Source organism: Terrapene carolina, unplaced genomic scaffold (assembly GCF_002925995.2).
Source record: "Terrapene carolina triunguis isolate 2854851 unplaced genomic scaffold, T_m_triunguis-2.0 Scaffold22, whole genome shotgun sequence".
Taxonomy (NCBI): domain Eukaryota; kingdom Metazoa; phylum Chordata; order Testudines; family Emydidae; genus Terrapene; species Terrapene triunguis.
The window spans coordinates 12,069,545-12,096,584 of record NW_020664373.1 but is presented as its reverse complement, the minus strand read 5'-3'; the positions used below and the strand labels follow the sequence as shown (position 1 = coordinate 12,096,584).

Here is a 27,040-nt window from a genome sequence, read left to right as displayed (position 1 = left end):
ATGATTTTGCCCTGAAAGAGATGTAAAAGATCAACTCACTTTTTCCACATATTCAAACACTAAATATAATTTTCCTCTTCTTCTGAAAGCTTCCTTCAGCTCCACTATGTTTTCCTGTTTCAAAGTGCGAAGCATTTTAAGCTCTCGTAAAGTGGTTTCTTTGACTTCTTCATTTTCTAGAATATAAACAATGGTAAGTGTGGTAAAACAAAACTTAGTACTAAGCAACAATAACCTTAGTAATCAAGGTTAACAATCTGTACACTAATGTACAAAATTCAGTGGACACTCACAGTAAAAAGCAATCTAAAAAACTGTAAGCTATTTAAGTGATTTGGGTACTAAATATAACTATATCTGCCAGTCCACATATACAACTATTATAATGGACTTCAAGCACTCTAGTTTTAAACATTCAAAGAATAATCACTGCACACTTCTCTCTCTCTGATACCACTTATGAAGGTTTAGGATTTAACTTGGGCTCCCTCTGCTGCTTGGCTGGCTCTGCATCAGAAGAGGGAAAATATTGTACAATCATGTGTAAACTTGATATCCCCAGGGGCAGCTTTATGTTTTTTGCCGCCCCAAGCACAGCTGTCAGGCGGCTTTCGGCAGCATGCCTGCGGGAGGTCCGCCGGTGCCGGGCCTTCAGCGTCCCTGCCACCGAATTGCCGCCGAAGCCGCGGGACCAGCGGACCTCCCGCAGGCATGCTGCCGAACGCAGCCAGGCTGCCGCCCTCACAGCGACTGGCAGGCCGCCCGCTGCGGCTTGCCGCCCCAGGCATGTGCTTGCTGCGCTGGTGCCTGGAGCCGCCCCTGGATATCCCTCACCCCACCCCAGTGGGGATAAAGGGCTATTTTTGGCCAACAATTTAAGGACAAACCCATACCACTCTGAAAAGTACCATAGATCTCTACCAGCCATGGGGAGGAAAACAGAGCAGAGCATACAGAATTTCTGTTCTAAACATTTCACACAAAAGACTTTCAATATAGTGTTTAATGATACAGATACTCAATTCATCCATCTCAGAAGGCGGAAGGGCTAAAGTTGATGTAGTAAAGAATTGAACCGGTTGTTCTACGGAGTCTAGGATTTCAATCTTAGATGACTTCATTTAGAGTCTAAGCTCTTTAAGACAGGGACTGTCATTTACTATAAGTTAGCACAATGGGGCTTTGACCTGGCTGTCCTCTGGGCAATAATGCAGTATAAATGTTAACTAAAATAATAAATAAATAAAGCAAGCCAGTCAGCCATTGTCTTCCATACTGTTAGGCTTGACAACATTCAGTTTTTTTTCCAGTGGATTATATTGATGTTTGGTTTAAAGCTTTTTTGGTTTTTATTGATTTATATGTATGGTGAAATTTATGTTGATTTGTGACATTTACTGACAAAAAGAAAGAAAAAGAAAGAAAGAAAGAAAGAAAGAAAGAAAGAAAAAGAAAAAGATAATCATGCGTTCTATAAGTCACTCAATGGGGAGGAGGGATAGCTCAGTGGTTTGAGCACTGGCCTGCTAAACCCAGGGTTGTGAATTCAATCCTTGAAGGGGCCATTTAGGGATCTGGGGCAAAAATCTGTCTGGGGATTGGTCCTGCTTTGAGCAGGGGGTTGGACTAGATTGACCTCCGGAGGTCCCTTCCAACCCGGACAGTCTATGATTCTAGTTCCTGAAATCTGGGCAGAATAAGCATCCCGTGGAGAGCTCAGAGACGGTTGTTTTCTACAACAGGGTTCTCTCTTCAACAGCCAGCTCCAGTTCTGAAAAACTATTCCGAAATATTGTGATTTGTTTGATAGGGATAATCACAATTCATTTCAGCCAGTATTTTCTGCTTCAGGTATAAAACAGGACGTGTGTATGACAAAGCTAAAAGATTTGCTGAATACATTATCCAGGCATCTTGGTGTTGGTCAGAGTTTGCACTGGATGAAGTGACAGAGGTAAATTTAACTTCCCTGATACATCCGTGACAACCAATTGCATCTTCATTGGCCACATCCCATGGCAAACTGCATAGATGAAATATTTACCAAAATCTAATGGGTGGCATTTTTGAGCTTTATAATGAAGGTTATAATGAGCCATTAAGCCAACACAACATAAGTGGTCAGACATAGCTGCAACATCCCAGGAAGGAATTATGCCTCTTTGGGTAAAAATTTCTCAACTGCTACCCCTTTGATCTACAGTGAGGAAGAAAGTCACTTCACACTTGGCTTATTCCTCTGCTTGTGCCTGGCCAGCTCTGACGGTCAGTGCATGGACAGTAGGGGGTGGAGCCTTTGCTCTGTTCATTTCCTTATCCTGTACACACCCCAGTCCCTACTCTTGCCACTCTGCCTGGTGCCATAATCCAGGAAATGCTAATATGGCTGCACAGGAGAGGAAGGTGGGGATGGGGAGGTGGAGTTTATTCCTTTGTGTGGCTACCTAGTTCAAGGGCACAGTCTAGCCTTCACACAGGAGCTAATGTATCAAAGCACAGGACACTAGTACAGCTAACACACCATCACTGAGGCTGTCATTTTTAAGTCATCTCTCATATGTGAGGTCTTGTATTTTCATCAAGTATCCGTAACATGTTTATTTACACAAACGATCACAGAGGAAGCAATTACCTTCACTGTCTTTGAATTTCTTGATGGCCACAATTTCATGTGTCTCCTATAAAACAAAAAACAAAACAGGAGATGAGAAAGGCAAGATTTTTATCTGAGCACTTGGATCAAACAAAATATCCAGATTAAATACAGTGTTTTCATTTTACATTTGCAAAAGGCACACAAAAGCAAAAAAGAGTGAATACAGAATCTAGTAAAAATCTAAATGATTAGGCCAACTGCAATATACAAGCATGTTCAGCAAATATGCAATGATTAGACACCGAAACATGAAACTCTTAAGTTAGACACCAAAAATATGCATATTCAGATACATAAAATGAATGGCCTTGTTTTCAAAGGAGTGAGCCCCTGCAGCTCCCATTGCTCCGCTGCTCTGAAAGTCAGGCCACTTATTTAGGTCATCAAAATATGGATTTTGGTACCTATATTTGTGCATCAAAATTTAAAAATATTAGCTGATGGCCAAGTTTTGCAAGACTGATTAGTGCTTTTGGGTCCCCAACTTGAAACACCTGGAAGGTGAGAGAGGTTTTTGGTACCTCCAGTTTGTGAGAGAGTTAAGGTACCTCAAGTTGGGCAGCCAAAACTAATCACCCCAAATCACTAGTCACTTTTGAAAATGTTGGCCTGTGTGCTTACCTCAGAACTACAGGTAACACAGCTTGAAAGAGCCTCTTGAGTAATCTAGTCCTGCCTCTGCACCCAGGAAGGATTCTCATCTAAACTGATCATCACCACATTGTATCCATTTTACTCCTGAGCATCTCTAGTTTATTTCTACTAGAGCATCCCATACCCTCCAAAACAAACATACAGCCTATTCACATAGGGCACATATGAATATAAAAGAAAGATTTACTTGCTGTCTCATGTATTTGTCTGTATAGGATGCTGCAACATGCTACAAGAAAGTCCCTATGCTACCAAATGTAGGAGGTACATCTCTTTTTAAAATGCCAATATTTTAGAGAAGTAACAGCACTTCACATAATCCTGAGGTCTGTCAGCGTAGAGAGGCTGAATTAGGGGCCAGCAGCAAAACAGTTAAATCATTTTGGAACTTGTTCATACTTGTTATATCTACAAATGTGAAAACACACGAACAACTAATTATTAAAGCAGAATGTAGGAGCATCTGCTCTCTGTCCTTCAATGTCACCAAATGTCCACAATATGTGATCCTGAATGAAAACTTTATCCGTCTATAAAAGCATGTTGGAAGACTACCATTTATTTCAGTGGGAATTGACTCAGGTCCTTTGAGATCCTTATGAAAGTCATTAATATTAGCAATAGCCAATAAAAAAGGCGTGGCATATTTATTTTAGAGCTGTTAGAGTGGAAACATTAAAATACTCAGCCAGCTGTTCAGGGCACTCTGCCTTTATGCTTGTTCGAAGCATAGGGTTGCCAACTTTCTAACGGCAGAAAACTGAACACCTTTGCCCCACCCCTGCCCCGCCCCTTCTCCGAGGCCCTACCCCTGCTCACTCCATCCCCTCTCCCTCCATTGCTCGCTCTCCCCCACCCTCACTCACTTGCTCATTTTCACTGGGCTGGGGCAGGGGGGTGGCATGCGGGAGGGGTGAGGGCTCCAGCTGGGGGTAAGAGCTTGAGGGTGTGGCCAGAAATGAGGGGTTCAAGGTGCAGGAAGAGTTCCGTGCTGGGGTGGGGATTGGGGTGCAAGAGGGAGTGAGGGCTCCGGCTGGAGGTGTGGGCTCTGTGGTGCAGCGGGGGGGGCCCTCTGGGCTGGGGCAGGGAATTGGGGTGCACGAGGGGGCTCCGGGCTGAGGCAGTGGAGGGAGAGTTGGGTGTGGGATCTGAAAAGGAGTTTGAGTGCAGAAGGGGGCTCAAGACTGGCGTGTGGGAGGGGGTCAGAAGTGCAGGCTGTGGGCAGTGCTTACCTCAAGCGGCTCCTGGGAAGCGGCGACATGTCCGTCCAGCTCCTAGGCAGAAGGCTGGCCAGGGGGGCTCTGCTGTGCACTTCCCCCGCCCGCAGATGCCACCTCTACAGCTCCCGTTGGCCACGGTTCCCAGCCACTGGGAGCTGTGGAGCCAGCGCTCAGGATGGGGACAGCGCGCAGAGCTCCTGTGGTCGGCCCTCCACCGAGGAGTCGGAGGGACATGTCGCCGCTTCCCGGGAGCTGCATGGAGCCGGGCAGAGAGCCTGCCAACCCCATTGCCCTGCCAACTGGAATTTTAACGGCCAGGTCAGCAGTGCTGACCGGAGCCGCCAGGATTCCTTTTCAACTGGGTGTTGTGGCAACCCTATGAAGCACCAGGCATGTTGTTCATGCTATGTGAAAACAAAATAAGTAATCATGTGACAATAAATTAATTCTGTGATCATCATACATGATATTTATACCAGATCTGGCAAGTGTTATGTTGTGCATTGATCTCAATGACCGACTACGGCCTCTAAATGACCTCACTGAGGAAAGTTAATTTAACAAAAGCAACTCATGTGGAAGTCATTTTTGCTGTTAGTTCCTGATCATCTCTCACAGTACATTGTCCTGCCAAAACCCATCCTAAATATACTGGCCTAATTTGAAAGCTCATGTGTTACGTAAATCCAGCTGAAATAAGACAACTGATCAAGAAAAAGCTCTGCTCACCAATTACAGAAAAAAGGGATGACAAGGCTGAGGACAGAATATTGAATTGTAGTTAGAACTGCATTCTGAGAAGTTTGTATCCCTCACTTCAAATACAGCAGCACACATACATGTGATTATAAATTAATTAATTTAGTCTAACCTAAATTGAGCAAATTGTTCTTACTGGTTGTATCACCACCAATGAGTGACCTCAGTGTCAAAACTCAAATACGTCCGTCCACCTTATAGAGCCATCTTTATGCAAAACCAAAGTTATTCATGGAGACTGCTCTGCTGACTGTTAATGTTAATGCTTCGCCCTGTCTCAGCAGAAAGGGGGGAAACTTGGTTTGGCAAACAAAGGAATGGACCAGCTTCTGGGAGGGGGAAGAGCTCATGCGCATACATACTGTGGCCAAGCTCTTTCTTTTCTTGTGCCTCCATGTGCACGTGGATGTTTGTCTTAAGGAGGGACTCCTCTGCCTCCTACTGGCCTGGCCAGGTGTGTGTGTGTGTGTGTGTGGGGGGGGGGGGGCAATTATTGGAGCCAGCTAGTACTCACGGTTCTCTCTGAATGTAAAGCAATCCCGCTCCTAGGAGCTATCTTGTTGCTACTGCTGCCCTCCCACCCCCTATACTTGAGGCATACTGAGCTGTGGTTTTAGGATGGTGCAAGTCTGACTAATTGCCTGTTTTGGGGATCAGAAAATAATTTTTTCCAGTTGCTGCAAATAAACAGGTGTCTGGAGGGATTTTTGGCTTCCTTGCAGCATTGTGCAGTCACAGTTTAAGTTAGAAGGAGTAAGAACAGGAATTTTAATGTGAGGACGTAATATAGGAATGTTTAGTTCATTACAATTTGCAGCCAGTGTTGAGTGCAGATAAAGGCTAAAAGGGCCAGCGAGACTTTGGACATGGCTGGGGGTTCTTCTACCTGTAAATAGGGCTGCCAAACCTCCAGGATTGTCCTGGAGTCTCCAGGAATTAAAGTTTGACAATCTTTAATTGAAGATCATTTGATGAAACCTCCAGGAATACGTCCAACTAAAACTGGCAACCCTACCTGTAAGGAGAAGGGGAGATCTGAAGTCTTCACTGAGAGGCAAGGGAGAAAACTGAAAAGCGAGCTGAGTCCTAGATTATGTTTAAGAAGGTCCTCCACTAAGTATTGATTACATGGTTTGAGCCCGTTAATCCCACACTGACCGTAATTAAATGTCTGGTACATCAGAGGGGGCAAACCGATAACAATGGGAAGGGAGGCTAAGTTAATACAGTTGTGGCCTGCTGCTTAAATCCACCTCTGTGCCTGCATGTCCTCTTCAATGGTGGGGAGTAAGGCTGAGGATTGCATCTGCCGAGTTCTGCACGTGGTGCATGCCTGGAATCTATGATCAAAAATCATTTTTCTGATCATTGGTGCAGGATCCCTATTAGAGGAGTAAAGTTCTGGAACAGCCCTCCAATGGGAGTGGGGCGGGGCAAAAAACCTAACTGGCTTCAAGACTGAGCTTGAAAAGATTATGGAGTGGCTGGTATGACAGGACAGCCTACAATGGCATGTGGCCCATCAGTGACTGCCAGTGGCAAAAATCCCCAACAGCTGGAGATTGGACACTAGATGGGGAGGGCTCTGAGAATTCTTTCCCAAATATCTGCCTGGTGGGTCTTGCCCAAATGCTTAGGATCTAACAGATTGCCATATTTGGGGTTGGGAAGGAATTTTTCCCCAGAGTCAGATTGAAGTCTTTAAACCATGATTTGAGGACTTCAGTAACTCAGCCAGAATTTAGGGGTCTATTACAGGAGTGGGTGGGTGAGGTTCTGTGGCCTGCAAGGTGCAAGAGGTCAGACTAGATGATCACAATGGTCCCTTCTAACCTTAAAGTCTATGAATCTAGATCAATTTCCTAGTATCAAAGCATTTGTATGTTTCTACCCAAGCAAATCATGAAAGATTACAACTGAAAGCACAGGTGTCACCTCATTTCTTATTCACTGTTAATTATGTAAAATTTCAATTGTGCAGGAAACCTTAAATTTAATTTGTTTCCTTCAGTTGGTTCCTTAAAAAGTCCCTAATGTCAATGGTGCAACTAATCAAGGAGTACAGTTTTACTCAACATAAGCAAGGGTGGCAGAACCTGTGGCCATTTCTTGTCTGGTTAGAGAAACATGTCCTACCACCTTAACTTCTCTTTCTCGGACATGTCACACCAGCCAAGCTGAGCCTCATGTCAGGATTGGCAGAAAAGTCCTAGATTAAGAAAGAATCAATATGAACATGCTTTAATGGAGTAAAACAAGTTTCTCTTTATGTATCAAGGACCCATCTGTCAGCTCTGACCTCAGGCACAGAGCAGGAAACAAGTCCTTAAAAAATATAGCTAAGATGATGTATTTCAGAAAACAAATTTATTTTGCTATAATGCTAGTACCTTGAGGTATGTGTTTTAGTAACTAAGTCCCCAAAGTTATTACTGTTTAAAAACTGCCCAGTCATAAAGGCTATTTAGAAAATATAGGACAGAAGGCTGAGAGAAAAAAATCTCAAGCGCTGATGGCAAGATTTCTTCTGGCTGTCTGATAAAACTTAAAGTTGCTGCAGCCTTTTACAAGAATGTACTGTTGGTGCAGTTGAAGAAACTTCCCTTTTCCCCCGTCTGTGAATGAATGAATTAAAAAAGTTATATCAAATGTGAAGACGTTATATGATGTTGCCTGATACCATAGAAAAAAATAGGGAACTTGATGGACTCTTATACAGTGATTAAATGAAGTTATATGTATCAAAGGGAAGTCAACTATAAGTGAAACAGTTTGGGCAAGACAATGTAAACTTTAATGGCAGGGCAATCCCACTAGGGAGGAAAAAACAAAGTTGCTTTCACATTGATTTCTTTTAGTTTAGTGACAAACTGAAGAAATAAGGCTAATGTATCCAATCAAGCTTATGCTATCAAGTAAGAGAAATCAACATGTGCTGAGACAGAAAATAGAAGGAACTGAAAACCAAATTATGTCTTTATAAGGACACTTGATTACAGAGTGGAATCATCAGAAATGTAACTGTGATTAATAATGCACAGAGTCAGCCCATTCACAATACCAAGGACCCATCACTGTTAAAACAAGAAGAACAGAAATGGAAGATTTATACAGCTGTTCTGCAGAACAACAGTTCTTGAAGTGGCTTTGCATTGTATAATTAACAGTTAAAATATGTTTAAAGAGAATAAAATAATTTATATAAAAGTTCTTCCATAGTCTATGAACTTTAAACTGGACATTTCCACAGCTAGCAGAGAGTTGATGGAGAAAATGCAACTTGAGCAAGCATAATTGCAAAGTTGGCCCAGGAATGCACAACAGAGGGGCCCAATGAAACCGAACTGTGGAGATAAGTGACCAAAATAAACCAGATAGTGTTCAAGGTATGTCCCAAGATGATTGGACCAACAGCTATGGCCAATTTGTCTTACACGAGCTGTTCTGACAAAATATGTTGCACAGAGAGACTGGAAAATTTCAGCCCCAGTTGCCAGTACTCAAAAGGTGATGCCTCATTCCATGACTGGATAGTGAAATGGGACAACTCTTCTTCGGAAGAGATATGGATTGCCATCTGATTGGTCCACACCAGCACTTCCAAGAAGAGGAACCAAGTTGGACTACCCAGCAGAAATGGGATAAAATAGCCTGTCTCCTTCAGTGCACAACTTCCCGAAAGCCAAAATACACCTGGAAGGGAGAAGACTGAGGTCCTGGGCCTGCCACCTGGGAGTCTTCCTGGTGACATCAAGTGCCTATCTAAGATGTAGGCATCTTTAACTGTCTGTATTTTCCAGTAATTCAGGGTTGCCCACTAGCACACCAGAAAAAGACTACAGTCATGGCCATCCTTCGCTCCACCTGTGTTTGCAATGTCAACTTCTGCTGTGAACTCCCGCATGTGAAAGCTGATGGCTGAGCAAAGATCTGGTGATAAGTAACACACAGACTCTCTCTTGGGTACTGACCCAAATCAGTCATCTGACTGCTTCCTCAAACCAGGCACCTAATTAGTAAGGAATTGTACATTCTTGCGTATGTGCTCTAAAGATTGTCACAGAGTTACAGTGTGTGTTCTTTTGTAACAGGTTCCAATCAAGATTGTTGTAAAGTAGATTTGAAACAGAAGTTACTGTTAACTAAGATTGTAGAACACTGTACATGTGTCTATCATAGTTAACAGTTTCATACTGCCCTCCAAGTTCTAGGTGTATACAGACATGAAACAGACCAAAGTGCACAAGCTTCTTGAACTGCACTCAGTCTATACAGTCTCTTATAAATGTAGGAGTTTATCTTAGGCCTGGTCTACACAAGGGGGGGAGGGGGAATCGACCTAAGATACGCAACTTCAGCTACGAGAATAGCATAGCTGAAGTCGACATATCTTAGGTCGACTTACCTTGCGTCCTCACGGCACGGTGTCGACTACCGCCACTCCCCCGTCGACTCCACTTCTGCCTCTCGCTGCGGAGGAGTACAGGAGTCGACAGCAGAGCGATCGGGGATTGATTTATTGCATCTACACTAGATGTGATAAATCGATTCCCAATAGATCGATCACTACTCGCTGATCCTGCGGGTAGTGTACATGTACCCTGAGGTAGTTAGGAGTGTTAGTCAGATACTGGGGTTAATATAATTTGTGGAGAAGTAGGTTAAAAGGGTTGACTACTTTAGATTCATTGGGAAGGAGATGTTGGTGAACTGACATATGAGAAACTGACCAAACTGTCTTATGCTTTATCTTAAGATTGGTTTCTTTCCCTCTCTCACCCCCTGTTGTGTTAGCAATATAGGAGTCGATAGCCCATTGGCACAAGTGAGGCCCTATTCTGATGGACACATGGTCCAAAATCTAAACACAATTGACCTTCCCAACACAGAGATTGAGTATACAGTAGAACCTACTAGTTTGTTGTCTTATCTCCTGTACTATTAGTTGCTGTTGTTAAGGTTATTTAATAAAACTCTATAAAACTCAATTCAACTCTTGAGTCCTTTTGTTCAGTTAAGCAGCCAAAATTAAAATTAAGGTGGTACAGTAATCAGTTAAACAGTTTTTAACTAAGGGTTGTTTTATAGCCTATCTTTTTTACAGTGCCATACAGGCCACTGGCTTCAGGTCAGAAATCTTAAATCAGAATAGCGTAGGTCAAAAAGGTAAATATTAATGCCACAAATGTCATGCTAAATTATGATGAAATGGCTTTATTTTCCGAGGCAGCTAACAAGCTGCAGTAAATCTTGGGTACCATAACTGTACACATGAAAATATTCCGGGAAGATAAATATGAAGTCTAAAATCTCCAAATTTGTTCCATTTTTCTTTAAAGAATAGGCATGGATTCAGTGTTTCCCCCTATACTGCAATGGTCTTTCTTAACTTTGCATTTTTGCTTTAAATGGTACAAATGATGAACACTTTTTATGCACATATCAGGAGAAATTAATTAAATGCTGAAGGAAAGAAAATGCCCTGTAGGAGCTGTGTATTATTATTGCAAGCATATTACCACCCCCACCCCCCAGCACACACTATGGCTTTTATGCTAGCAGCCATGAGAAAACAAGAGAAGAGGTAATCCCTTTCCCTTTCCTCAGAATTAAAAAGCAATGTGTGCTCTGACTTTCCAATTACTTGCACATATTGTGGGTGGAACTGGAATGAATAAATAAGCACTGACAGGGTTCAATAGTGATTAAACAGAGTGAATCTTTAAAGTGACTAACTGAGGGAAGAGGTTGTATATAAAAGGAGTGACAAGATTAGGAATAGAGATTATCATGGGTAGATGTTTAACGTGTTGCACAGAGAGGTAGCTGTGACACTCCCATCGATGTTAATAGGAGCTGCACCAATCATACGCCATGCATCACACTGAACATTTACACAAAGAGTTATAAATATAGCTTTAACCCATGACATGGCATGTTTTAGTGGTAGATTAATTCACATCTTGGATGTGTTGAAGCATGAGTCTGCAGGTCAAGAATTAAATACATTTTTAGTTTCTTGCAGAAACATAGAATCAGAATTATTGCACAAGAGAAATATTTGTTACCCATAAAATTTAATTCATAACATAAAAACAGTTTGCAATCTCACTTAATTTCCACTAAACTAGGATTACATATGGCCCATTTGCTTTGTCACAAAATAGCTTACAAATAAATGAACAAAGAATCCCTCCCCCTTTCCCCCAACAACAGAATTCAGTCAAAAATATCTTCCTGATCCAATGGCCTTTCTAAACAAAACCAGTGCTGCATGTGATTTTTCTTGCCTACGCAAATGTTGCATTTTTGCAGCAATAAAATGTGCAGGACTGACCTGTCAATTATCCCACAAATAACCTAATGAAAACTTAAATAATGAAAATTAACCAGTGTCCCTACATGAGCCTCACCAAAGTCCTACAGTACCATTACAATAAGGGGATGAAATTATTTACCCTTTTGGGCTGGTCCACACTAACCCCTCAATTCGAACTAAGATACGCAACTTCAGCTACGTGAATAACGTAGCTGAAGTTGAAGTATCTTAGTTCGAACTTACCCGGGTCCAGACGCGGCAGGCAGCTCCCCCGTCGACTCCGCGTACTCCTCTTGCCGAGCAGGAGTACCGGCGTCGACGGCGAGCACTTCCGGGTTCGATTTATCACATCCAGACAAGACGCGATAAATCGAACCCAGAAGTTCGATTGCTTGCCGCCGAACCAGCGGGTAAGTGTAGACCTACCCTTATAAAGAAATGCTCATCATGAAAGCTGTAATTTTGGTAAATAAAAAGATATTTGAAAAGATTTGCAGAAAAAAGGTGAATACTCCTTATCTTAAAATTCAATAGACAGAATCCAGTTGCCTACATATTACCACTTTTTCCCTCCCTTCTTGATGGTTGTAATTTGATACATTAATTTTTCCATCATCATTACATCCCGAACTATAATGTGACCAGTACTAACACAGGGGAGTGTTTCCTTTTTCCAATTCCCAGTTAATAAAAGAAGTGCTACTAATAATAAATGTTACTAAAGATTCAGGTTCTTGGAAGGCCACATCATTAACTGGACCTAAATGAATCACCAATGGGTCTTTAGGAAGACTGTTTACAGATCTGATCTGTTTTCCTGCCCCAATAACCTTGTGCCCTGGACAATACCACATATGAATAAAGTTTCCTATCTTTTCTCAACACCTCAGTTACTGGTTGTTTTATAAAATTATTTTAAGTTTCACTGGAGCATCTTAAAACAGAGAGGATTCACAAAAACTAGAGAAGAGATTTTCCAAAAACAATTAAAGGATTTAGGAGTACAAATCCAATGGATTTTCAAAGGACTTGTGATCTATCTCCCTCAGCAGCTTTCAAAAATTACTAACCCCAAATCACTAACCATTCCTCAATGTGCGTTTTTTCAACATTGAGAAAGATAGGGTTCTCCTTTATGTCCTTAATGAGCAAATATTTATACATTAAATGACAAAACACTACGTTAATACAGAGTTGAGGTTGCTTGGTGGTATATCATCCCCGTGGCAGAAAGCAGAGTTGAGCAAAACTCAAACTTCTGAAAACTAGGAAATACAACGTTAAGAGGTTGCCCATGAAACCTTATCTCTGCCCTCTTCCAGCAACGCCCCAATACGCCCACTTAATGCACATACCTTTACTCTGAAAACCCCACAGTTGCTGAAATGTACAAGCTCTTCACCTCCTCTTGCAACCCATTCCCTCTCATCCACAGGATTCCATCTAACACTACTAAAGGACAGAAGGGTGTGGGGGGGGGGGGGGGGGGGGGGTGCACCTGCCCCCTTCCCCTCTATCCTCTTTGAGTAATGCCCCAATATGCACACACAGTGCATATAGTGCACACTGCCCCTTGGCACTTTAAGATTCAGGAGGTCCAGATCCTGGTATACACTCACACACTTAGTCATCTCCCCAGAAAGAATACCACATGTGTACAGTTTTAGATCGACTTCACAGCCTTTTACAACTCCCTTACCCTTACTAACAGGATACCATTTCAATCTACACATTTAACCATCATTAAAGCATTAGAACCCTCTTACATTCCACCTTACTGATGACAATATCCTGTGTAATAAAAGCCCTGTGCCCTGCTGCTGACATAACCCACATAATTTTGCATAAAAATGATGCATACTTTCTCCCGAAGGTACACATGCGCCTCCTCCCTTCCTTCACACCCAAAAGGGTGCAAAACAGATCTCTCTATATCACAATCACTGCTCCATCACACACGTCAAAGTAATCTGCTCATGTCCTCATATCACAGACAAGCATGCCCAACTACTGCCTCTACCGTTTAATGTAGGTACATCTAACACACTGACTGCACCTGGAGAGTATCCAAAGAATTCCCATTGGCTACTGCCAGCTCCCAGGGAACAGAGGGAAGGTGGTGAGGGCAACTTTTTTTTTTTTGTCCTTTAATAGTGTTAGATAGAATTCTGTTGGTGAGACAGAATAGGTGCAAAAGGAGGTGAAGAGCTTTTTACCCCACCCAACAGTTTATATTGTGAGAATGAGCTATTCTTTGAATTCAAGGTAATTTGTTAATATTTAGTTCTGAACATTCCCATTGCTCTGAATGTCACCCAGAAAAAACACCGGGTCAAGTTGAAGATAATCAATAATAGCTCCTGTCAAACTAAGAACAGTGCTTTACTATTTGAAACTGCCAGTCCTCTAATTATGCCAGGTTTTTGTTTCCTCCATATAAAGCATTTGTACAATACAGTAATCAGAAGTGTTGGGAACATAAAGGAGAGTTTTAAGTAGAATGTTCACTTTGATTACAAGTATCCTGCCTATTCACAGTAAATTAGTGTTGTTCCATCTCTCCCAAGCCTTTTTTCAGAATGATCCTAATTTTATCTTATTACGGAAACATATAACTACCAGTACTTGTTGCTGGACTCCAAGATATCTATTTGAACCTTTGGTCAACTAAAATGAAATTTACTGCCTACCAATTGTTCTTCTGATGCTGAAAAGTTTATACCCAACATTTTAGACTTCAGAGTCTGAAATAGTTCAATTAACTTTGGGCCCTGACACTAAGGCTATGTCTACACTGCATTTAAACACCCACAGCTGGCCCATGTCAGCTGACTCGGACGCGGGGGGCTCAGGCTATTTGGCTGCTGTGTAGACATTCAGACTCAGGCTGGAGCCACAGCTCTACGATCCCATAAGTGGGGAGGGTCCCAGAGCTCAGGCAACCGACTGAGCCCAAATGTCTACACTGCTGTTAAACAGCCCAGCAAGCCTAAGTCAGCTGACACATGCCAGCTGCAGATTTTTAATTACAGTGTAGACATACCCTAATTCTTTGATTGTTTCCTGAAGGTACATGAAGGAATTGGTAAGTGTAGCCTTATTAATTTTTGGATTAATATAGGATTATTGATAGACTGGTTTTTATATTAGTGATATGGATTAAGAGGTTGGCCTCGTAGTTAACTACAGTATCAGGATTAGCAGGGTGAGAATCATCATTAGGAGTGTCATGGGGGACCCTAGGAGCACATGAGGAACAATAACCATAACTGATGGACATTTGAAAACTTGTAAGTACTTTTATTAAGACTCTTACTAAGCAGATAAACAATATCAAAAACACCCCACAACAACAGGAAAGAAAGGGCTAACAGCATGTCTAGTCCTAATATGGGCATTATTTATACTTTCTAGTAGGGACCCTGAGATATCAACCATTCTTATTATCATCACCAGTGGTTGTCCTCCTTGTCGCCATCCCCCAAGGCATGCAGCCAGAATACAGAATTTATAGTGTGTTATACTGACGCTCCCTGTACCCTATGCTTATGCATAATGGTTTCAGCCCTTTTTTTTAGCTGTACTTTTCCACCTCACTAATTTCAGGGTGCCTTAGTTTTCTTAGGCTAACTCCTTAGTTTCTCATTAGCATTTATATCAATGAATTATTATGGTAATATGCAGTCATTACAGAATTTCCCCTGATGTTACTACCAGTCATCTTCGGGTATTAACTGATCCACTGCAACATATTTTCCAATTTATTTCTGCATAGTTTCCAGAACATCAGTACTTTAACACATCTTTTACTGTAATCTTATATTTTACTGGTACGGGGTTCTCTTGCTGTCAACTAGTCACGCCAATCTGTTTCAGGCCTGAGGCCTTCTATGGCCAAGCTACATATCTTATACATCTAGAACCTGCAGGTCTTGTATTACAGCCTTATATTACTTGTATATCTAATACATACTTATTGGTGCTACATACTTCTTAGTTCCACATCCCTTTGGTGTGATCCTTCTCATATTTTACCACTTAAACTTGCAAGTCAAATCTAATCCCCTTATGTTAATTACATAATTATATGATGATGTATATATATTTAGCTTCACAAGTAACAAAATAACATTGTCAGCACATACTGAAATTTTGTCTTGGACATCAGCTATTCTTTTTACTTCAGTACTAATTGTAGCATATTCTTTTGGTAAGTGGATCCATGCCCAATGGAGAAAGCAGGAAGACCATTTCTGGATGGTACCTCTAGAAGTGTAAATTTCTAACATGTATCCATTAATCTTCACCCTGCAGCAGGCTGCAAATATAGTGATGTTATTAACCTGAGAAGGTTGTATTCAATTCCCTATTGTTCTGAAACTGCCATCAGTAATCCCACTCTACTTGATCAAAGGCTCTATAAAAATCTAACACTAACAACATACATGGGTCTGCCTTTGATCAGGCAGATCTGCCTGTGACAGAGAGCCTGTTTGATCTGCACGTATATGCTTAAGCGGTGTTTTAATTTAATTTATTAGCCAAAACCAGAAATCAGGAGGGGAAGACAGGTGCGGATCAATCCAAAATTGCCCTGTTCTGTACACTCCCCATGAAGCTCTAATACTGGCCTCTGTTGGAGACAGGATATCGGGCTAGATGGACCATCGGTCTGACCCTGTATGGCAGTTTTTATGTAATATTTGTACATGGTTTAACAGGGAAATAGGCTACTACTACTACTACTAATGCACTACTGAATGATAACTGGACAGATGCTTTATCTGTGATCGTTATCCTTATCTGTTTTTGTTTTATGATTTTTTTTAAGATGTATCTAAACTTGCCTAGAATCAAGAAAGAAACTGTTGATTAATACGGTCTACTCTTGATGTAGAGCATATATGGACACTATATTAAACATTTTTCACAATAAGGTTTCTTTTACCTGCCTTCCTTGTCTGCAGTCTGGAGGTGGGGGAAGAGAAGTATACTGCTATCTTGTTCATACTATTCCAGACCTGAATCTAGCGTTGTGTCACTAACTGCAACCAACATAGTTAGTCCTCAGAGCAGCTGATGGGGTCAGTTCCTTGGTTTTATTTGGGAATCTCTTCCTACTTCGGCTTTGACGGCCTGCCACACAATTTCCCCTTACTTCTCTGGTGTCTCCCCTGGCAACTCATTATGTCTTTCCTCAAGTAGACAGAAGGATCATAGAACTTTTTTCCCTTTTTTAGATCTTTAACAACAAAGGTTATTTTTTCTGGCAGAAGATAAGTTTGAGTGGGAAATCCCATCTGTATTTTATATCTTCAGTTCCTTCTTCCATTTCACTATGCACTCATCATATAGTAGCTAATAACTCCTGAAATATCTGGATTTTGCTCTCTAGCCTTTGTTGTTGATAGGAATACAATTTTATAATTATATCCCGAGGGTGATTCCATGAATTGGTAGGGAGAAAGCTCTGAGGGCACAGTCTGCTACTACTTCATCTTCTATGCTCAGATTTTAAAGCTCTTTAATGATATGCTGTACTAATAGAGCAAAAGCACCTCAACCTTCAGAGGGGCTCTTTTCATTTCCCATTAGTCCTTTTTTCCTTGATTCTCCCATCATTTTACAGAGCCCATCTTGTCCCTGTCTCTAACTTCTTGAAACCATGCCACAGATTCAATATCATCACATCATCATTCTTTCCTACTCCAGTTTCAACTATGCTGACCCTCTCACTGAGGTCAGCCACATCCTTTTTTATGACCAGCATCTTGGGGTAAGTATCAGCTCAATGCCTTGATCTCTGTTAGATGCTCATTCATCTCAGTTTGTGGAGAAGAAAGGGTCTTTTCTTTCTCTGCCTGAGGCAGTCTGCACAATATCTTGTCTGCATCACGGAGTTACAACAAATCCCTTTGAGCTGCCAGACTACCATTTTACTTTCCTAAATATTTAAGGCTTGGATTCCTTTTGGGAATAGTCATAGGATCCTTTTTGGATGGTTTTTAAGGAACAGATTATGACTCAGCGCTACGCAGCAACACAGGAAGTAAGATACAACCCTACCACGGTGCATATGCTTGGTTTCTCCTCATCACAGCTCCAGGCGTAGGAGGAGGAAAAGCAAGGCTGCACTACACTACAACAGGTGGGTGGAAAGTGAGCCTATAAGATCAGGGCTTGGGTACCTGAACTCATTAGCTTCGGGAGCTGAGACAGTGTGAAGGCAGGGGGAGGCAGTTTGGTCCTGGGGATGTAGGGTGACCAGATGTCCTGATTTTATAGGGACAGTCCTGTTTTGGGGGTCTTTTTCTTATATAGGCTCCTATTACCCCCTACCCCCATCCCGATTTTTCACATTTGCTGTCTGGTCACCCTAAGGGGGTGAAGCACTGGACTTGGGAGACCCACTTCCTATGCCTGGCTCTGCCATTGGCATAGTGGGTGACCTCAGGCAAATCATTCCCCAACTCAGTACCTCAATTTCTCTATCTAGGAAATGAGGATAATGATACTTAACTGTAATAAAGCTCTTTGAGAAAGTGCTCTGAGAGCTAAGTATAATTCTTGTTATTATTATAGTAACTGAGAGCTTCAAACACATTAATTATTTTCATAACTCCTCTGTGAGGGGATGGGGAATTATCCCCATTTTATAAATGGGAAATGGAAGCACAGAGGTCCAGATTTTTAAAGGTATTTAGGCTTTGCTGCATTCATGCTGCAATGCCTACATTTTATTTTCAAATGGGATCTAGGCATTAAGGTGCCCAAACCCCATTAACAGTCAACTAAGTTTAAAAGGATCCATTAATTTCATGTACCCAATTTGAGACACGGAGGACCTGATTTTTCAGAGTACTCTGAACTTAAAGTGCTATATATACATTTTAAGCACAGCTCCTGCTGACTTTAGTTGCAGCTTTAAGTACTCAGCACTTTGGCTAATATGACCTCACAGTATTAAGTCAGTCACCATACAATGAGAAACGTACAATTAGTGACCACCTCTGAAAAGTCACACAAGACTGCTATCGCAAAGACAGGGATAGAATTCAATTCGCCGAGGCAATATTCAACTGTCTTAACCATATCTCTGCAACTCCCTGCCTCATTTTCTGTACACCTTTCAACTTCTGCAACAAATGAACCTGCGGTCATACAGACAACAGCCTTATTCACTACGCAACCATGATTCAGCCCAGAGCTCTACACAGAGCGGAGCTGCTAAGCAAACAATTGATATTTCAGTCTGGTGGCTGAACTGAAAAAAAAGATCGGGGACAAATTTGGTTAGTTTCAAACAAACTAAACTTTTTAGTTTTCTAGGTGAAATGAAACAGTTTTGTTTTGAAGTGTCATCTCACCGAGAAAACTTCAGTGCTAAAAATTACGCAACCTTAGTATTTAACATCGTTTATGTATAAGGTCATGTATAAACTTTATAGTTTATATAGTTCGATCACTAAATTAACTTTCAGAATATACATGTGTCATTTTTAATACTATTTTTATTTTAATTTCAGCCACATTTCAACAACTCTATTGGTATGTTTCGAGTTCCACTGTTAGATGAACTAATACCGTCCTCTCAATCAACTGGGTTGTGTTCTCAGCACTAAAGCTACTAATAAAAAACAAAATAGTCTCATCTTTGCTGCTGAACAAGAAAGAATATCAACCTTGCCAACATAGTTGTTCAGCGTCAACTTTGCTATCACATCCCACAAGGCAATCTGCCACAGTTAGCATAAGAAGAGGCTGACTTCAGAAATTCTAATCTTCTCTTAAGTGTTGCAACACCCTACAATGACATTAAACTGGTTCTAAAAGTTTGTCTCTCAGAGCAGCATCCAGATGATTTGCTACATTCCCACTGTAATGAATGTAGCTCTATGATTTTGAATCAAGCAAGCACTATCAGTGTTCATGTCGCGCTTCCTGTCAGTACCCAGCTCAGGCTGGGGAAGCGAATGATCCAATCAGCGGACCAAATTTGGTGATAAATCCTGGTCACATGTCACTTGAGGCACACTGCTCATACCATAAGAACTTGAATGTTTTACACAGATAAGAAAATACACGTTAAAATTATTGGGTCTCCTTCTTGCTGTATTTCTTCATACCGGTGCCCATCAAAAAACTGTTTTATATATTTTTAAACAGTTGAACAAATACACACCAATGATAAGATAATATTTAGTGGTGGCAAAAAATAAATGGAGTGCCAATAATAGAACTGTTCTGAGTGGAAAATAGCCTGGTGACACTGGATTGTTTCCTCAGTTGCAGAGTAGAGTTTCTTGGAAGCAGTGGTTTTCTAACTAGTACATGGATAAGATCATTCAGATTTGGACTAAGCTGTCAGATAATCATAAACAATATGTAGGAGGTGTGGACTGGGGACAGGGACAAACGTTCTCTCTACTTCAGTTTTGGCCAGTGTTAATTAAGATCTGAAAGTGTTCGGAGTGCTTTAGTCTTCCACCTGTGAACCCATGACCTTTTTGGTTGGTAAAATCCATTCAAGAGACAGTAGGTCCACTATTGGTTCAACTGCTTTTTAAAATTCCCTTTTCCCCTCTGCTCTACTTATATCACCTTCTTCCACCCGTCTGTCAGTTTCTCACATAAATATCTCCATGCCTTCCCTTAAAGATGAAATACCATCCATGAACTGTTCCAAGACACACACTACCATGACAAACCTATACGCAGTCAACTAAATTAATGATGGCTAGATTGAGGGAGAACTGGAATTTTATTATACAAAAGTAAACATTTTATGTGTATGACTGTACCCTACTCCCCCCATCCTGCATGTGTTGCTTGTTGCCTTAAATTGTAATATATTGTTTGTACATAACTTAGCACAATGGAGGTCCTGCTCTTAATTGGGACTTTCCATGTGCTACAGTAATAAAAATAATATGAGAACTTTGTCAATTTTTTCTTTCAAAAAAGTAAGATGCCAGCTTTCCTTCAGGAAGCAGTTAAACCCTTACTCGAACTCTTTCAATTCCAAGAACCTCACCAGTTATCTTCTTGTTGGTAACCTTTATTTTTTAATAGAAGATTGATGAGGTTGTGGCAAGTTAATTCGGTTACTATATGGATTCTCAAATATCCTTGGGCCCTATCAGTTTGGTCTTAGGTCTAAGTGCCATGCCAGAAACCACACTGGTCATGTTGGCCACGGGTTCCTTGCTAGTCATGAACAAGAAAAAGTATAATCAATGATTAGATAACCAACACTAGAAACAGTGTGTCCATCCTTCTCCCAGGGGCTAGACCACATAAGAGGTTTGAGGGTCTGCTAGTGCTTCTAGGCAAAGAACTGAGGCCAAGATCCTGAAAGGTATTTAGGTGCCTAACTCACATTAGGCACTTAATTCCCATTGAAATGAAATACCTTTGAAGAGCTGGGCCTCACTCTTTTAGCTAAAAGAGTACTGGCTCATGCTTTTACAGCTACTGCTCAAAGGTTCAATCCCCACTGACATCTCCTGTCCAGGAATTAATCAAAATTAGTTTCAATTGGCTACTTTAGAGAAGTTTGATCACAAAACAGTGCATCACTTTTGAACTCTGGTAGGAACAGACAGCCAGCTCTAAAAGCTCCTTTTCATCACATCTCAACAGTGCAACATTAGCTTTCCCAAATCAGGTCAGAAGGACAGCTAGGTAGATGAAGCTCAACCCAGACTTGATGGTGGATCCACGAACAAAAGACTCTAGAGAAGGTGGAGATTATGTCATACACTCCATAGGATTCCAAGGACCTGATGGGACCATTGTGATCATCTAATCTGACCTCCTGTTTAACACAGACCATAAAACTTTCCCACAATAATTCCTAGAGCATAGCTTTTAGAAAAACATCCAATCTGGATTTTAAAATTGTCAGAAGAGCTTCAACAGAAGAGCATTTGACATGCATTAGCTAATTAAAAAAACCCCTAGTTTAGGGATCTGGTCAGATAGCCATCTAAGAGTAAATCAGCAGCAACCATTGCTGCCTAGAGTGTTTTATCCCCCTCAACCCACCTACAACTCATGAGGCAATTACAACTTTTCCAATCAGGTGCAGGCCTCACTACAGCTATTTACATTTTTATCACCTCAAGATTGGATAAATGTAATGATACACATTTTGGCTACACCTGCACAGAACATGCTGTTTAGGTTGTGTTTTCAAAGGACACTCACACTCTGCTTCCTGAACTTTCCAATCTTTCCCCTCATACAATTCAAGCTCTTTATGGCCTCTCCAAAGCAGAGCAGAGCTGAACTGAAGTTTTGTAGTAAGAGCCCTCAGACTTCAGTGACTTTATGCTGACAGGTTTTCAGGGAAATCGTGTGGATTTAAAATGCAGTCCATATGCTGGTCTGCCAGAGTTCTTCCAGACATGCCACAAGGCTTAACTATTTAGACACTTGAGTCAAAGGTGGTGTTTGGGAAGGCTTGCAAGTTCTTTCTGGAAGCAGGGATTTTGAGCCCTTTAATTTATACTGAGCAAATTTGTTATTGCTTACTATTGAAAATTTTGTTACTGCAGATTATTTTAGGGTAATTAATATATTATATCAATAAAAATCCTTTAATTTATATATATAAATTAAGAAAGGCACCAGTTAAGTATCACACTTCACTGTATTTCTTAGTCTAAACCAAACAGAGATAATGCCAAAAGACAAAGTTCCTTCAAGAAAAGATAGCCTTCAGTTACATCTGTACAGCTCCAAGCATTTTGTTGGCATTCAATAATAATGTCGATGTTAGGCAATATAAAATCTAAGTTGATTAGAATATCTAACCATTGATATGTACAGCATCTGTGTTTATTTCATTATATAGTACTGCAGACATGGTATTTGTTTTTATTAGTTTGAATTTTTACTACACTACAATAAAGTAGTGTGCTTTTCAAGCTCTGGGTCCCATCAACAATATTAAAAATACTAACAAGATGGATCTATCAGTTACCTAAAATTAAAATAGCCTAGAGATAATTAACTGATCAACATTCCCACACAGCCTCCACCGGAGTTCAACGCCACTGCTTCCCAGCTCTACCCATCTTCCATCTCCTTAAGGGAGAAAAATAGGCCTTGTGGTGTGTATCGAATGTTAAACTCAGTCTCATTATTGCTGAGAGGGAAAGATGATTCCAAAGGTCCAGGACTCTAATGAAGAACTCTGTGTAGATGGTTTCTGCATCTTTGCCACTTGCTACACTTAATTCGATAGAATAATCACATTCTGTGCATGAACAAACTATTTTCATGCAACTTTAGTCCTCGGCCAAATATTTTCAGGAATATTAAAGACATATCATTACTGAAAATTGCATTCATAGCGAGTTTGAAGTTAGAAACTGGAGTTATCCAAACACACAGGTACTTTAAAACTATAAATACACCTCCCCCAAAAATGGTAAACAGAATTTTGTCTTATCTATATACAAAGTCACCTCTGAAATAAGAAAAACATAAGATTTCAGCAAAGAGGGTAATTTTTCAGAAAGTGTCTGAAATGTGGGCTTACAAAGAAAAAGTCACCCCTCAGCCAGAACTACAGAAGCTCTACCACAAGCCTATAATCATGAAGTGTTTTTACTGATTTTTCACTTCAGCATTTATACTTTCTCCCAACCCTTTTGCCAAGCTAGCAGAGTCAACCTTTCCAAGTCATGTTGCACAGTATAATGGACATATATTCAGATTTATAAGCTTAGGAATGATCAGCATGACATGGCAGATATTGTGTCCCATCTGGTGTATTATTTAAAAATATATTGCTTAGAGGCAGTAGGAAACCTGGTATTGCTTCACTATCTCTATCTAACTATGCTTACCAGAACAGAAGAAGGCTGACTGTTGCATCTCAATCCTTAAATAAAAGACCTAAAAACTGCTACAGTTTAAGATTCAACATCCCTATAGACACTGAAACAAAACAAAAAAACAAAAACAAAAAAAAGAGATTCCAAGAGGGTGTTCTACGAAGATAAAAATTTGTTCCTAATCATTTAAATGTGTCCTACAATGTTAATAAAATTCCATCAACTGCACCAATATTTATATTGCACAAGCACCCACGGTCCCTCTCAGGATTGGGGTCCTATTGTACTAGGCTCTGTACAAATACATAGGAACATATGCCCACACTGAAGACCATACAAACAAAACCAGAAACATTAAGGGATACAATACACAAGCATAATAATGATGTGCAAATGCCTCATTAGTTCAATTTATTCATTCTTATCATGAAGCTAGTGATGATTACATAAATATGAACAAGAGAGGGGGGAAGAGGAAGGAGGACATTGAGGGGAGGGGGGGGGAAGTGGGATGGTTGAACAAACAGAAGACAATGTCCTGACATCACAGGCATCCAGATGTGAAGGCTGGGGGGGGGTGGGGGGGGAGAGGGTTTGAGAATAGGCGGCATCAGCTTGGCCTTTCCCTGATTTGCTGCTGAGAAAATCCGAAGAGTTCACTGGGGCAGTCTCTACCACGAGGACAGTGTGGATGGTCACTGGAGCTTGGTGTCTCTGAAGGGAGGGGCACTCAGAGTGGGGTGTTTGCCTGCTGGAATCCAAGGGAGGGAACGCTGTTTGGCCCCTCTCTCTGCCCCCTGCTCCTCTCAGCTGTTACTCAGGAATTCCCTGTTGCTCATGGGGGCTGGCACTACTCACCAACACATGCTCACTGCATCCCCATATGCAGTTAGAAGGAAATGCAGATGATTAGCTAGCAATGTATTTCTTTTATTGTGGATTTCTGTTGTCCAGGCCTATCTGGATTTCTTGCTCACCACACCACGCCTCTATGGTGGTAGAGTCACGGTGTGTCCTCAGAGTCGGAGCATGTCCACAACCTACACTGTAATCCTAGAAGGCATTACCCCAAATATTTCTGATCCCATCCTCAAGTTGCTGCTGCTGCATGAAAAAATAAAAATGTCCAACATTCATGAAGGACATTTCATCCAGAGTACTGGCTGCAGAGCAAAAACCAGCTAGTCAGTTTCACTCCGCAGATGGTGCTGCCTGCTTGTAAAGTGCTTCTGTTCATAAATATGGCACTACTCCGTATCTGTTGTAAATGTTAATTGGCTTGAAGAAGATTGCTCACCGCCTGGTCAAGAAGCATGCTGTCAAAGAAGGTGGGCGAGCAAGCCAACTACTGACTTGCCCCATCCTGATTTAGTGTGTTTTGAACCTGTAAAACTCTTCCCTTGCACATCTCAGAATGCATCATACCATCTAGGCACTTAAACAGCCCCCATCACTATTCTACGTGAATACACCCCAAATAACTAAAATTAATAGCTTTCTTCATGGCTTGTAGCAGAATTATCATGCATGTTAATGGGTGGGGAACTTGTTCAGGCCAAATCAAGACTAAAAGAGACATTTTGTATTTAGTTCTCAACATGGAAAGACTTGGGGTAGTTCTTCTATTACTACATTTGTAAAATGGTTCTTTTGGTTCATATCTCCCACATATTCGGACAAGGCCTTACACAAGTTGGAATCCTTCTCAACACAGCATAACATTTACTATTTTAAAATTTGCAGTCTAAATGGTTAATAAAAGGAGACCCTCAAGGAGATAAACTAAATAAGGCTATTTGTGGTTTGAAACACCATGGAGACAAGACAGAACCAAAATTAATCTATATTTTAAAGCATTTTTAAGGTTTGATCTGTACCAAATACTGCATTAATTTACTGTGTAATAGAAATCAATACTTGGCACAGAGAATACAGTAATGAAAAGCCTCAGAAGCACTAAACCCCAGGGCTCATTCATGCTTGTACAGTAGGTCTGTTGCATTGTTATATACTATTTGTTGTTCATCTTGAAGAAAAGGTGTAAGTCTTATCCAGGTTATTGTAAGGCTCAAGCCACTATTAGGGTATGTCTTCACTACCCGCCAGATCGATCGATCCAGAGGGGATCGATTTATCATGTCTAGTCTAGATGCAATAAATCAACTCCTGAGCGCTCTCCCGTCAACTCCTGTACTCCAGCGCCACGAGAGGTGCAAGCAGAGTCGACGGGGGAACAGCAGCAGTCAACTCAGACTGAAGACACCACGGTAAGTCGATCTAAGTACATCAACTTCAGCTACGTTATTCACGTAGACCAGGGCTTAGTTTGATAATAATGTTAATGGTTGCTTTCATTCAGGAGTTATTTCAGCTCTTCAGACAAACAGCCCACATACCAATGTATCTTGAAAAATAAAGTCCCACATAATGGCTGATATTTCACAGTGGGGAGAGAAGATTGAAACCCTTACCACATTAAAAGAATTTACGGTTGAGAAGGGACACAGCACTCCGAGTGTAAAAAAGTTAAGGAGGTTAATACTAATATAAACATTTCCATGAATTTGAGTTTTAAATTAAAATAAAATAACAGTTTAAATGAACATTCTTCTGAAGTGTCAGAAGCCAAAACACAACTGGATTGTCAGTGTGCTTGTCAATAACCGGGGAGGGGGGGAGCCAAGTTGGAGGAAATTGCATTTGTAAAACATGAATCGGATTCAAGCTGCCTGAAAGAATGCCTGTCTGTTTATGCACTCCCACAGTAATTTATATCAGTGGAAGCAATTCTGCTAAAGTTCCCTAGATATGAATATTGGGGACAACGTATTCTCAGTGGATGGCCCCAGTTCTGGAATCTGATTTTGCATCCCATCAGACCCAGAGTCTGTTGAACTTTCAAGGTATGATGCAAGGCTCAACTATTCCCTCGGGCTTTTGCCTGACTGAAATGTGTTAGGTGCATGTAGTGAGGGAAATAAGACAGCTTGCTTTTTAAATTGTATTTCATTTAGTTATTAATGCCTTGTATAAAATTTGTAAGTGTTTATAAATATCCCTGAGATCATTTATAAAATGATGAGAACAAATGCTTTCCATTTTAGTGATCTATTAGAAAGCCACATTCAAAATAAGCTATATACTAGTGCCTCTTAAAAGTAGCCAAAATTATTATCCCTCAAATGAGTCCAATCCAGCAAGTTTGCCAGTTATTTCTAACCAGAAAGGGAGGGGTAGAGAAACCATTTTGAAGAGAATGTTCCACTAAAATTACATTTGACTAAATAGTTGTGTAAAGCTACTTTACCCAGGACATTCAGAAGTTATGATTTATTATCCATTACAAAAATACTGGCATTAACGGAGACCCTTGTTGACCGAGCAAATAGACCAGGGGTCGGCAACCTTTCAGAAGGGGTGTGCCGAGTCTTCATTTATTCACTCTAATTTAAGGTTTTGCGTGCTGGTAATACATTTTAACGTTTTTAGAAGGTCTCTTTCTATAAGTCTATATTATATAACTAAACTATTGTATGTAAAGTAAACAAGGTTTTCAAAATGTTTAAGAAGCGTCATTTAAAATGAA

The 27,040-nt window shown here is 40.9% G+C and overlaps 1 protein-coding gene across 3 annotated transcripts in view; it reads right to left on the bottom strand.

Moving 5' to 3' along the window:
• Window positions 1–27,040, bottom strand: part of LOC113406094 (cyclin-dependent kinase-like 5) — a 116,473-nt gene that overhangs the window by 69,208 nt on the left and 20,225 nt on the right. For all 3 annotated transcript variants that reach the window (XM_029910855.1, XM_029910857.1, XM_026648701.2), the window contains 2 exons: window positions 2,633–2,678; window positions 40–176 (listed from right to left, as the gene is read on the bottom strand). In XM_029910855.1, the coding sequence (XP_029766715.1) occupies window positions 40–176; window positions 2,633–2,678 (183 nt within the window). The remainder of the gene's footprint in view (window positions 1–39; window positions 177–2,632; window positions 2,679–27,040) is intronic.